Consider the following 14040-nt stretch of genomic DNA (forward strand, 5'->3'; position numbering starts at 1 on the left):
ACCACAGAAATAGGTAAATACCATAAATCTAGACTTTGCATCCCAGAACCAGTTGTTAAACGTCTACCAACACATCACTAGGTACAAGAGCACCTAATCCAGTAGGGGGAGGAGGGTGGAGAGTTTAGGGAGGCAAGATTGCTGGAGAAGGCAGCACTGTGCTTGGGCTTTAAATGATGGAAATTGAAAATATCTTGGCTGGAATGATAGAGGCGTTCTGAGACACAGAAGAGCATGGTGTGTGTTGGACACTCAGCTTTGCTGGCACTTTAGGGTTTGAAGCAGGTGAAAGTGGGCAGGATTACAGGGGCCAAATCATGCCCACTTTGTGTACTCTTATCCAGTCTTCCTTACTGGAATTAAGCTCCCTGAGGACACATTTGTCTTCCTTGCACAGTACAGCATCCTCAGCTCACGGGATTGTGTCTAACATGTAGAATGGGCTCTATAAATATTTGCCATGTGAATAAAAGATTGCAGTGGGGAGCCAGAAAAAAAGTGTTTAATATTATGTGGCTAGATGATCATCTTAGATTATTTTAGTGACATTTGGAAGATAACTGAGAAAGGAGGTCAGAACACAAGCGGAGGAAGGTGGGACCCTTAGGTGTCATGGTGGTTCTCACAAATGGAGAGGTAAAGGCAGAGTCATTTTTAAGAAGTAGGTTCACTGAAAGTTGCAGATAAAAGAGAGAGGAGGAACCAACCAGTTTCTTGCCACAAACTGGTTATTTTCAGGCCCATGCCTTAAAACCTTAACTGAGATTTCACTTAATGTTTAAATACATAATTTAAAAAACCCCTAAAACTTAAAGAATAAGTTTCGGATTATCTGTTTAGGGTCTCCATCCCCCCGCCCCCACAAGCAAGTACATTAAGGTTAGTGAGAATTATCTTTCAATTCTATAATGGAGGGAAAGAAAAAAAGAAAATGACTTTTGCTCTACCCTAACTACGACACTATTAAATTAGATACTATATGGGAAGTGCTAAGCCCAGTGCTGGCACATAGTCAACATTAAATAACTGGAAGCTATTATTGCCATTCTTCTGGGGAAGAAAAGGAAAGAAAGGCTGTCATATGATCGCCACACACCCATGTACTCTGAGCAAACCACTAATGCACTCAGACATCATGGACACTTTCCCATAATCAACGTATAGAAACAGAAGAGAATAAAGATCAGACACTTCAAATGTAGCTGAAAGTTTAACTAAATTACTCAATATTTTGTAGCACTTCATTACCTATGAAACCTTTTTATTTAGCTTTTGTTTTCCTGCAAATGTATTTTTTTCTTCCTTGAAGTCCACTAAGAAATGTAGCTTCTAAAGTATGCATGCCTTGTGTCATATATTTAATGATGCTGTCTAATAGAACTTACTGAGTAGTGGAAATAAACTAAATCTGCATTGCCTAATTACATAGCTAATACCCAATAGCCACATATGGCTACCGAGCACTTGAAATGTGGCTTCCTTCCCTACCACCAAGGATACGTATATGAAAACAACACTTCGTCTATTAAACTTCAGTCCATAGTGACCAAGGCATACTACAAAATGGTAAAACAAAGGGTTTTTTAATTCAGTTAAATGCATCCAACTATTTCATTTATATTAGGATAATTTTATTTTTTTTTGTAACACGTAACGGTGAGAGTAATTAAGTTTTAAAAGAAATGATTTAACTTAAGCACTATGTTGATCTCCATTATCTTTTTTATTTTTTTTCATCCAGAGTGTATTACAACAATCCACAATCTTCCATTCTTGAACAATATAAATGAATTTTGGAGAAATACTGCCACCTGCTGAATAAACCACGTATGCAATTATTTAAAATGGAATGCCTCGCTTCACTTAGCAAAAGAAAAATAGATACATACCCAAAGCTGTGAAAAAATTATTTCTATCTAATAACAGCCATGCACCAAATCCCATGAGTAGAAGTCCAAGAACCTACAGGAAAGACCATCAGTGCTTATATTCTTGGTGACTGCCAATAAAAATGCATTAAATTTTCTTTACGAAATAAAGACTCTTACCAAGAACGCTCCATTAATGAGATTAAGAAAGTATTTAAAAATTAATGTTTTGTTTTTTCTTGACATTCTTTTTCTCTCCAGATGTTGGTGTTTCTGAAAAGATAACCACAATTTTTACTATAAATAGTCACCACAGTTACAACTTTAAATAATCCTGCCTACTCATGTCTTTTTTTTTTTTTTTTTTTTGGCACATTTTTCCTCTGATAGCAGTTGTCAATATAACATTCCCCTTCTCCCTCCCGAATATAAGGACATGTTGAAGATATCTTGAAACTGGGCCTGTCTTCTCTATCTGCAGTAGGCAGCTGAGACCAAGAAGCCATTTGAATAATATGCCAGTAGCCACTTTACTAAACTTCCTGCAGTTTTCAGAAAGTTAAATATTTTACTTTGTTTCTAGTCTTCACATGCCTTGTTCTCTTTGCTGGAAAGCTTTCCTTCACCTCTGACTGTCCCTCCTCTTTTTCCAGAATAATAATGTCGACTCCTCATTGAGGTCTCACCTTGGAATCCTTTGCTTAACCTCATTTTGTTGCTCCTCTATTTTCTCTTCACTTGTCTTTTCTTTCCTTATAGACTCTGAGCTCTATTAGTGGAGAGAGTAGAGCTGTGTGCCATTATAATCCCAGAGTGTAGCACACAGAGAGCTACTCAATAGATATTTGTTGAATGAATGACTAAGGAGATGATTTAGATTATTTAACTAGTGAATAATTTAGTTTGGTATACAATGGAAGGAAACACACCAACTTAAGGTTGTGTTAATTAAAAATTATTTAATTTAGTTCTTAAAACTTTTATGGGAAAATCAACACTTACATCATTGGTTTTGGGGTGCTTTATGAGATATGAAGGTTTTTAACTCTCCTGAGCATGTTTCTGGATTTTATCTCTTCCTACAATGTTTCAGTTCTAGCCGGTACCATATTTTACAAAGTATTGTAGTTTATAGTGTTTTAATCACGCAATGCATAACTGACATGACGAAAACAGATTTAATAAGACTAATTTGAAGCTATTTGTCTCTAGCTGGAAAGATCTGTTTGTTGAACTGAAGGATGCTCTGGAAAGTGGAGAAATAAGAGATGCTGAGGCTAGTCAATGCACTTCCCTCTCCACTCTGACCCAAGGCCACATTCCTCCCTAAAATGCCATGGTTCTCCTTACTAGCTGAAGAAGGAGTCTCTCTAGGCTTCTACTCTCTGCTTTGAAGTCTCCTACTGCCATTTGGTTTCTCCAGGCTCTGCCCTCCAGTCTTATTCTTAGATTCCTCCAGTGTCTGGCCTGTTTGGATGGAACAATTAATTAGAAAGACTGCCTTATTTTTATTTCAGTTTCTCCCTAAGATGCTAGAGATACTTAATTCTGGCTTCAATTCTATTTACTTCTGCCTATAAGAATGTTGTGATCCTCTTCTATAGCCTACACAAGTTCTCAGGGCCAACGTCCTAGGCCTCTGTGAATGAGTAAGAAAAAGTAGACTCATGAACAAGAACACTGCCATGACTCTGGTGTGAAGTACTGTGAGGCGTAGACTTGACTGTTGATTTGGCAATAATTAGCATGTTAGAATCAGGGATAACATGCTTTATCAAAGGATCCAAATGCAAACATAAACTGAAGCTTATTTCTCTTTCCATCCAAGGTAGGTAATTGGTTCTCTTCTAGATCATCTTAGGGACTTGTTTCAGCCTATTCCATATCTGGCTCCCAAATTTCCTCATGGTGTCATCCTGTATAGCCACCAGAAAGGAAAGGGAGATGAGTAAACTCGGGCCAGCATCTTTTAAGCAAGTAAGGTGAAAGTTGCATGCTTCCCTTCAGCTCATATTCCATTGGCACATACTAAATCAGATGGCAGGTCTCAGCCAGAGGTGGAATCAACTATGTGCCCAAGATGAAGGAAAGAAGTGAACTAGGGTGAGAAGAACCAAACAAAATGCCCAACAGTTAGGAAAGGGTATTGTAAGAGATAATTAGAGGAAGAAAAAGAGCACTTGGATGCAGTTTCAATATGCCTTAATTTGGAAAAGAAAGAATCAAGCATAATCAGAAGGATTCCTTTAGGAATAGAAAAATTTAAAAAAATGGTGATCACTAGCAATAGAAAATTTGGGGAAAAATGAAAAAAAACCCTACATATTTCATGTTTAATAAGTGAATTTAAATTGGCAAAAGATATCTTTGTGGTTAAGCACTGGAAATGGAGTGCTGCTAAACAGATAGCATAGGTTATGCAAATTTGGAAATCCACAAGGAGCTCATGTCATGGAAATGAATGAAAGGGAGGGGATCGACTAAAAAAAAGTGAGCAAGTGTTTTATAGTAAAGAATGACATAATTAGGAATTTTAATTTTCTAATGCAGACTTCTATGAAATGAGGATGTAGTCAAAGCACGATCTCATGGAAATCAATAAATAATTTTCTAAAATAGTGTTGTATGATATAGAGGTCAAAGGGGTAAGAACTCAATACTCTCAAAGTCAGCCTACTTGGTAAGAAGACTGTTCATGGTAACTTCAAAACATCAGTGTTTTAGTCCGTTTGGCTGCTATACCAAAATACCACAGATTAGGATGCTTATAAACAACAGAAATTTATGTCTTACAGTTCTGGAGGCTAGAAGTCTGAAATCAAGGTGCCTGCATGCATGGGTAAGAGCCTTCTTCCAAGCTTCAAACTTCTTCCCATATCTTCCTATGGTGAAAGGTGGTAAGGAGCTCTGTGGGATCTCATTTATAAGAGCACTAATCCTATGCAGGAGGGATCCCCCTAATGGCCTAATCACCCCCTAAAGGTCCCATCTTCTTCTTTTTTTTTTTTTTAACTTTTATTTATTTATGATAGTCACACACAGAGAGGGAGAGAGAGGCAGAGACACAGGCCGAGGGAGAAGCAGGCTCCAGGCACCGGGAGCCCGACGTGGGATTCGATCCCGGGTCTCCAGGATCGCGCCCTGGGCCAAAGGCAGGCGCTAAACCGCTGCACCACCCAGGGATCCCAAGGTCCCATCTTCTAATACCATCACATAGAGTATAAAGATTCCATCATGTGGATTTTGAGGTAATACAAACATTCGGACCATTGGAAGGATTCAGGTTAAAGAGTTGGAACACAACAAACAGGGTGTCTAAGCAACAAGTCAAGGAAGTCCATAGCCATATTTGCACAGAACCAGAAGAGGAGATGGTCATGTGCTGATCTTTCCCATCACAAGTACCACTTACTGGAAACAACATCACTGAAAATAAAAGACGTGCTAACACAAAGATACACAGTAAGTTCATTCAGTTCCTATTTAAATATTTGTAGTGTGGAAACTATGTTTTGTTTTGGTTTGTTGTTTTTGCTATAGACAAAGAATTTGTTTTTAACTTAATCAAATAAGGTCCTGGTGTGGCATTTCTTTTGTTCATTTCCTGATTAGGTAATTAATGGTCCAATAACAGAGATATTTTTTGATAGTACAAATAATGTAGGAAAGGACAATTTATAATGATTCAACTATCCACAGGTGCCATTTTCACTAGTTAAATAATAGCCAAATTACTTTTTGTTATCGTTTTTAAATTCCTTCTTAGTGCCAGGATAATGGAGACACAAAAATGAATAAATAGCCTGTCAAGGGGTCAAATGTTAAAATCTGTTGCCCACTCTGAATTATGTATTGGGGGTGTGGGAACAAGGAATAAGGGGAACTGAGAAGTTTCAGAGAAGACGAATTTGACATAGTCCTTGAAGGTTGCTTAAGAAGGTCCTAGTCAGACAGAAATGGGGTAGACATAAGATTTCACAACACATGGAATACTGTGTTCACAAGCTTTGTAGTGAAGGGCACGGGAGTGTGGGTCAAAATGGCAAGAGATGAAAAATAAGACTAGAGAGAAGTAGACTCAGTAAAGATTGTGAAAGATCAAGTATGCTTTGCTAAGGATTTGCTTTTATTCTTTTACAGGTAATGGAGAACCATACTTCTGTCATCATTGTGGAAATCAAATTAGAAAAGATCATGTTTGGAATGCACTCAGTCCAGTACCTGGCTAAATATTACCTATTAATCTTGTGATAGTACAGTAATCTTATACAAGAGAAGTGCACATGAGCTTGGGAAATGGGATGGGAATGGTAGGAAAGTGATGGACTCAAATTGGTCCTTATGTCAGCTGCAGAGGCACAAAGAGGGTTGGAGAAGGACCTTGAGAGTTTGGGACAGGCTTTAAATGGAAAAAGAGAAGCAGAAGTCTAAGAACCCGACACTATAGGTCACCTATTAAAAATATTATTATGCAATAGTCATCCTCAAGAAAATAAAACAAATAGCTAGGCAGCTATTTGAGCTTCACTATGATACTCTGGGATATTTAAATTATATTACTCCTTTATAAGACAACTGTTGAACAATGTTTTTAAGTTAAAGTAATCTCACTACTCAACAAACATTTTCAAAGAAATCCTATTCTTCTCAGATGTCAGAGGAACATATAGTTATCTTTCACCCTTTCATGTAGGTCTTCAATAAATTTTACATGCTCTCTAAGGAAAATATATTGTGTTAGGTCAATAGGCTATAAACCAACCAGACCTGCAGATAATTTTCAAAATAAGATAAAAAATTCACTAAACTACTTAATAAAAAGAAAAAAACCCTACTCTGTTAAAACGTTATGGAAAACTAACATACTTAATTTTAGGTTATAATTTCTAGAAGATTTCAATTAAGTAAATCTATGCTACATACTGCACAGTTAACAGTTTCAAGTTAAATAGACTTATAATCTATAACTTTGAGGTAACTGTTGTATTTTGTTCTTTAATTGGTAATATTAATTAGTGATAGCTAAGTTATGACTAATTGATAGAGTTGTCAGTTTTCCTCCCAAGTAAAAAATAACATAAGAATATAAGAGATGTAGTAACATGCACCATAGATTGTCTTTAGAACTTTAAAAATTTTTCTTTTTCGCTATCAATTTGTTTGACAAGGTAAGATTTAAGGAAAAAAAGTAATTTAGACTGTGTTCAAAAAAAGCTGAATACTAAAATAGCTGTTTAAAATTAGTTCTGGAAGTTAATTTATTACTCATTGATGCCTACAGAGTTTTGACACTATAGAAAAAAGCTGTAGAGTTTCATAATTATAAATAAAATTAATCTTAAGAATTTTATGTGTGAATTTCAACATAATATTTACTTATTTATTTTTTTGGCTGAGCATTTTATTTTTTTAAGATTGATTTATTTATTTGAGGGGGAGGGGAAGATGGAGAGGGAGAGAAGAATCTCAAGCAAACTCCTTGCTGAGCGGGGGAGGGGGGGACTCCCACATGGGGGCCCCAGCCTGAGATCATGACCCTGAGATGATGACCTAAGCCAAAACTAAGAGTTGGGCCCTCAACTGACTGAGTCCCCCAGGAGCCCCGAGCCTGAGCATTTTAAATGAAGAATTTGAATAGTCTATACATTTGCAACAAAACTAAACTAAAAAAAAGAAAAAAGATGGCACTTCAGCATGGGCTTTGATAATGAAAATATCCTAAATTTTAATTAAATTTGAAACCAGAAGTCGTTTATTTTAAAAAACCATTGTCTTTGAGTGAGGGACTAACATGTGTTTTTTTTTTAAATATCAAAGCTCTACTTATTTCTCACTATTATTAATTCTTACGTTGATGCAATGTTAATTGTTACCAGGAAATAGTATATTTTCTTTCAAAGGCTCAATCGAAATGTTTGTTTTTACTCTATTGTATGTCAGATATCTGTTACTATTATGCTTAGCAACTTCCTCCTGGAATTTCACACTTTGCAAACTTGAAAAAAAATTAAGAGTAAGAAATACCTGTTATTAACTAAAATAGATTTCACATTTTGTACCACAAAAAAAGGAACTCAGATGAATTTTTAAGTCAAAATTAAAGAGCATGATATATACTTATATATCAAATATAATTATATTCAAATATATCAAATATAATATATTCTTATATAGCAAATATAATATATATTCTTATACATTAAATATATTAACTTCTATATCAAATATAATATATATTCAAATTTTATATTAAACCAGTAGGTGTTACTGTCAATATTTTACCATAAAACATATTTTAGAAAAAAAAATTTAAAAATATCAAATATAATTATATTCAAATATATATCAAATATAATATATTCTTATATATCAAATATAATATATATTCTTATACATTAAATATATTAACTTCTATATCAAATATAATACATATTCAAATTTTATATTAAACCAGTAGGTGTTACTGTCAATATTTTACCATAAAACATATTTTAGAAAAACATTTTTAAAAATCCAAAAAATAATAATAATTTTTAAAAATTCTTACCCCATACACTTGGGAGGTTTTTCACAGGCATAGGGTGATAGTCAATTCATTTGTCTTTTAAAAAATAAACAGCTAAAAATAAATAAATAAATAAATAAATACATAAATAAAAATAAAAAAATAAAAAATAAACAGCTGTCACTGAAAGCAAACCATTTATTGGTTTCCCTTGCAAACTATTAACTTCCCGTCCCGCAAGTCACTGTTCAAGCTTAAAGTTTGGTGGAACGAAGTGTTTACGTGGGCAACTGAACTGGACCTAGTTGCAAGTTGTAATAACTCACAATTAGTTGTGCCTTCTTCCGAATCAGTTACTAAGTAATACTAACTTATTACTTAGTTGTAACAAATATAATAGATCAGAAAAAAAAAGAAAAAAGGTCAGCCTAGCAACGCTTTGGGCAACGCTAGCAACATGCCGTTTCTTATTAAATCCTTTCCCAAAGCATTTGAACATCAAAGTATAACCTGGAAAAAAAAAAAGGTCAAGCTCCTCAGGGCAGCTCCTGAGCTGCGGCGTTCGGGGCACTTTGGAGCGGAGGTAGTTTGTCCTACTGGGGCACCGGTCAGAAGGGAGCCGCCCCTCTGCCCTGGGATTGGCTGTTGCCGTGGTTACGGTTTGTTTGCAGCGTCTGGGCGCCGTCTTCCAACCGAGCCTTGGGTTCGGCGGCTGGTGGGTGAGCCGGGGCCCCTCGGGGCTGGGCTTGGAGGCGCGGGGGGCCCGGACCGAGCCCGTGTCTGCCCAGGCCAGGCCTTCGGGCCAGCGGGCGGGGCGCCGCGGATCCCTGGGCTGCTTCGGTTTGGCAGGTGTTAGTTAGCTCCCCCAAAACTTGGAGACCCCCCCCCGGCGGTCTGGGGAGCCTCCGGTGGCGGCCGTTGTTGCCCCCTCCCTAAGTGATGGTTCCTTTCGTCCCTCCCTCCACTCCCCTCTTCCCCCTCCTCCTACCCCCCCCCTCCGCCGCCGCCGCCTCCCTTTTATGGTTCATAGTCACCCTCTCAAGTAATTTGCTTCCCTTATGTTTAGAGCTTGGAGAGCTACAGTTTGCAAGGCGAGCTCCTCAAGACTTCCCACTTTGGGCAGCTTTATTTATTACTCCGTCCCCTTGAAGTCTCCCGCAGCGCGCGTGCGGCGGGGGATTTCCCGGGCGGCAGTGACCTCCGCGGCCTGTGGCCGCCAGGGGGCCGCCGAGGGCTGCACATGCAGCGGCTCCAGCTCCAAAGCTGCTGCGGGCGTCAAGCGCGCGTCCCATTTTGAAGAATTAGTGCATAGGATGCGAGACCATAGTCTCTTTGCCTCGATCTTCATAATTAATGACTTTGATGCTGACTGCGCGATGCAATGATATTTTGGGTATATGGGGTCAAAAGTATCCTTTTAAAATAGTATACATTTATCATTATTATATTTTTTTGATATAGTATTATAATAGTAAATATATTATGAAAGCTAATTTCACCCGTTACTCTTTTTTAAACAAATTGCTACTCGAAAGATTGAGATCACATATGTGGTTGGACATGTGGTTGGACAGGGCCATTTGAAGAGCAGAGAGAGACACGATGGAAATGACTTTTACCTTTATTACCTTTATCCATTACCTTTATTCTCCTGCCTTTCTTTCTCCATAAAGTTTGTGTCCCTCGCATTCTGCTCTATAGCTACATATATATATATCTGATTTCCACCTAGCAGATCTTTTGAATTGCACCTTAAGTAAGTTTAATAACAGGATAGCATCTTAACACTGGTTCTGTTTCTGGCTTTGTTTTCCTTTGCAGGAGGAAGATATGGGTAAAATTTGTTTTATTTGTTTATTTATTTTCCATAAAATTTGTTTTAAAACTAGTTTTTAGGATGACAAGAGTAGTACATTTTCACGGTTTTGTTTTAAATCACTCCGCATAAAGGTATGAAATTAAAATTAAAAGTTCCCCAACTTCTCCCAGAACGTTTCTATGTTTAAAAAGAGAGAGAGAGAGAGTGTGTGTGTGTGTGTGTGTGTAGTTACACAAAAGAGACGTTACCCTGAATAGTTTTCTACCATGTGCTGTTTTTTTCAATTATTTCTTCTTTTCTACCTTTCCACAGGAGCACAGCAAATATCCCCATTTTTAAAAGGACTTGTATAGTATTCCATTCCATGAATCCACCATAATCTATTTAACTTTCTTTAGTGAGTATGTGGGATTTTTCAATTAAATTTTTTTTATTGAAATGATTGTAGATTAACACATAGTTTTAAGAAACAATGCAGCAATATCGGTTGCACCCTGCCCAGTATCTCCCAATGGTAACATCTTGTTGCTAATCTTATTTAGATTTCCTCAGTTTTACTTGTACTCATTTGTACATATTATATACAATTTTTATCATCTGAATATCGTCACTTATCTACTACTACAGTCAAGATACTGAGCAGCTCCAATGCTACAAGACTCTTTCATGTTACCCTTTTATTACCATGACCACCTTCCTCCAACTCCATCCACCTCTGACTCCTGGAATACACTAATCGGTCCTCCACTTATAAAATTTTGTCATTTTATCATTTCAAAAAAGTCATATGAATGTCATTTAACATATTACCTTTTGGTTTGGGCTTTTTCTCAACATAGTTCCCCAGAGATTCATGGAGATTTGTTGGAGTTGTGACACACATCAATATCCATTCCTTTTATTGATGAGTAGTATGACATGGTATGGATGTACTAGAATTGGTTTAACCATTCACCTACTTAGGGGCATTTTGGTTGTCTCCAGTTTGAGACCATCATGAATAAACCTGTTGTGAATATTCATGTACAACTTTTAGCATGAACATCAATTTTCATTTCTCTGGGATAAATGTCCAAGAGTGTAGGCAATACAAGGAAATCAGTCCATTATTTGTATGTGAAAGAAAGATGTGATACATACAACTAGAGGAAAGACAGGCACAGGTGTTTTTCTTTTCTTTTTTTTTTTTCTTTTTTTCTTTTTTTTTGGATGGGAGTGAACTGATTGTGTTTACATGGAGAAGAGAGACAAGTAGGATAAAAAGATGTATGGCAGGGGGTAAACAGCAAGAATAGTGGGTAGAGCACAGTTTAATGGTGAAAAATTGTCAGATTCAGAGAATAGGCAGAAAATTACACTTATTAGGGAGGGGTGCCTTTCCAAGTAAAATGAATATGACAAGATTTTGGGAAAAGAAATAGGAAAATGAGGGTATCTCATTTTCTTTGTTAACTAGACTATAAACTATGAACACAGGCTACTTGTCTTATTTAATTAATATAGCACCCAGCACTGATGTTAATATATCTGATTGGCTCCCAAAAAGTTGATTTTGAGATGAATGAAAGAAGGAAAAGAGAAAGGAAGGCAGGCAGGCAGGCAGGTAGGAAGGAAAGAAGAATCAAGAAGATAGTACTGGAAAGGTCAGGGACTTGAAAGAATGAAAGTTTGGAATAGTCTGGAAAATAAGAATTGACAAGTGCAGTGATTTTCAAATTTGTTTTCTTAAACCAAGACCCACATTAAAAGAAACCAGTTTACACATTACACTGCAGCCCATGCACACATGAGTACATATATGCCCACTTACAATTGAAACAAAAGCATTTTTAGAATGAATTTTTTTATCTTTAACATATATGGTACATTTATAGTTTCTTTTCTGACCCAATCTTCCCTATCCTATTCCATCATTAAAAGTTTATGATGAAATGCCACTGAATTAATTTCTTAATCCACTATGAGTTACCATCTGCAATTTGAAGACTATTGGATCAGGGAATATTCTAAAGGATTGCCGGGCAGATCAAGAGCTTGACTAAGTTTAGAGATCATTTCAAAGTGGGGAGAGCACTGGCTTTGGGTGCAGGATCTCTCAAGTAGGGCCCTGTCCCCATTACTTATTAGCATAATGACTACATGCAGTTAAGTAGACACTACAAATTTTGGTTTTCTTTTCAATACAATGACTATAATGACGTTATATCTGTTAATTTTCTCTGATGATTATCAATCTTACAAAGTGTCTTCTAGTGCCTGGCTTGTCACAGGTGCTCAATACATAGAAGCCAGTTGATGATGGTAATGATTATGTAAAGATATTCTGTAATGTACTGCTTGATTGATACCTATCACAAACATTAAAGATTTAAATAATATAAATAGTGATCTTATAAGCCATATATTATCCATTATTACAATATATTGTTGCTAAACACATGTGGCTATCTATAGTAAAATTGACAACTTGAGCTAATGAGTTGAAACTAACCAATATGTTGCCCCATGTATAGACTTAGGTTGTTCCCTAATGAGTATTCTTTTTTTTTTCTTATGAGGTTTCTAATCTGAATATTCAAGCTGTTCAGAAGCAATTATTCCACGAGGATGAATTTTACTATGACATTTCTTGGTTCAGGAAGTTAAGACAGGCCATTCAATGTGAATTTCCCCTTAGAGAATTGAGAGAGTATTATTAGAGTTGATCATTTTATAGTCAAACTTAGAGACATAATAAGTTAATGGAGAGAAAAAACAATGTTCTTTAATATATGGTACAACTAAGATATGATAAAAATGTCCTAGGTGAAAACATATTTACACAGAATGTGTCAGATTGGTATCACACTTCTAAAAACCCATAGATTTTATTCATTTTAGCCTCTTCAATTTTCTTAAAATGGTTCTTTGTTTATTATGAAGGATGATGGAAAATGATGATGATGATAAAAAGCTCAAAGAAGAAATAGAAGCTGAATTGGATAAAATCAGCATTTCTTCATTAGAAAAAGATGATGTTGATAGTGATTCAAAATCAGACACCCAGAGTGATAATAGTGATACAGTAAGTGTTAAATGCTGAGCTTTCAAGAACCTTTTAACTGGAATAAACTTTGCAGGAGAAAAATTAAACTTTTCTCAGTGCATTTTTCATAGTTATCTCATTTTTTAACCTTAGGATCACTTTTTTAAAATGCATATTATTAGATATTTAAATATATAAAGTACATTGAAGATAGAAGTACATTGATGCCTAGGTGGCTCAGCAGTTGAGTGTCTGCTTTCTGCTCAAGGTGTGATCCCGAGATCCAAGATGAGTCCCTCATCAGGCTCTCTCTGGAGAGTCTACTTCTCCCTCTGCCTATGTCTCTGCCTCTCTGTCTGTGTCTCTCATGAATAAATAAATAAATCTTTATAAAAAGAAGATAGAAGTCATGTATATATGTTCATTTCTTTGCAAAATTGGGATTATATTATACATAGAATTATTTATTTGTATCCTGGTTTTTTTAAACTTAAATCATGAGCTTTCCAATGCTATTAGATATATATGGAAAGCAAAATTATTATGAAATCTGTAGACCTATAGAAGTAGTTATTTTTTGGAAATCAAATCTATTATTTTTTCGTTTGTGTATTTCCCTCAATGTTTATGTGCTTAGAAAATGTATTCATAGATTCATTCTTTTATATCAAAATCCTTAAACTAATGGGAATTTATTTTCATATGTTTTATGTTATAAACATAGATCTAAATAGAAAATAGAAATTTTCCTGCTCATATTTAGTTAATATTATTAATGTCACTTGGCATATAATCTACCTCTTAATTGATTCGTCTTATCTTT

General features: G+C 35.9%; 2 protein-coding genes across 19 annotated transcripts in view; one reads left to right on the forward strand and one right to left on the reverse strand.

Moving 5' to 3' along the window:
• TSPAN19 (tetraspanin 19) overlaps positions 1-8476 on the reverse strand; it is a 59998-nt gene extending 51522 nt beyond the window's left edge. Inside the window, exons 1-3 of the mRNA XM_038557603.1 lie at positions 8416-8476; positions 2049-2141; positions 1890-1962 (exon numbers count right to left, since the gene is read on the reverse strand). Of these exons, the coding sequence (XP_038413531.1) occupies positions 1890-1962; positions 2049-2114 (139 nt within the window). The 5' untranslated portion in view covers positions 2115-2141; positions 8416-8476. The remainder of the gene's footprint in view (positions 1-1889; positions 1963-2048; positions 2142-8415) is intronic.
• Positions 8477-8986: 510 nt separating this feature from the next.
• LRRIQ1 (leucine rich repeats and IQ motif containing 1) overlaps positions 8987-14040 on the forward strand; it is a 214825-nt gene continuing 209771 nt past the window's right edge. For 4 of the 18 annotated variants that reach the window (XR_005370429.1, XR_005370430.1, XR_005370431.1 and 1 more), the window contains exons 1-3: positions 9073-9092; positions 10505-10589; positions 13115-13256. Coding sequence is in view for 8 of the 18 variants with exons in the window: in XM_038558580.1 (XP_038414508.1) it covers positions 13116-13256 (141 nt within the window). In the remaining 10 variants the exon portion in view is untranslated. Of the gene's footprint in view, positions 9093-9117; positions 9223-10504; positions 10590-13114; positions 13257-14040 lie in introns of those variants that run through there. The other 14 variants (XR_005370425.1, XM_038558577.1, XM_038558579.1 and 11 more) reach the window with 10 other exon arrangements.

Source organism: Canis lupus, chromosome 15 (assembly GCF_011100685.1).
Source record: "Canis lupus familiaris isolate Mischka breed German Shepherd chromosome 15, alternate assembly UU_Cfam_GSD_1.0, whole genome shotgun sequence".
NCBI lineage: Eukaryota > Metazoa > Chordata > Mammalia > Carnivora > Canidae > Canis > Canis lupus.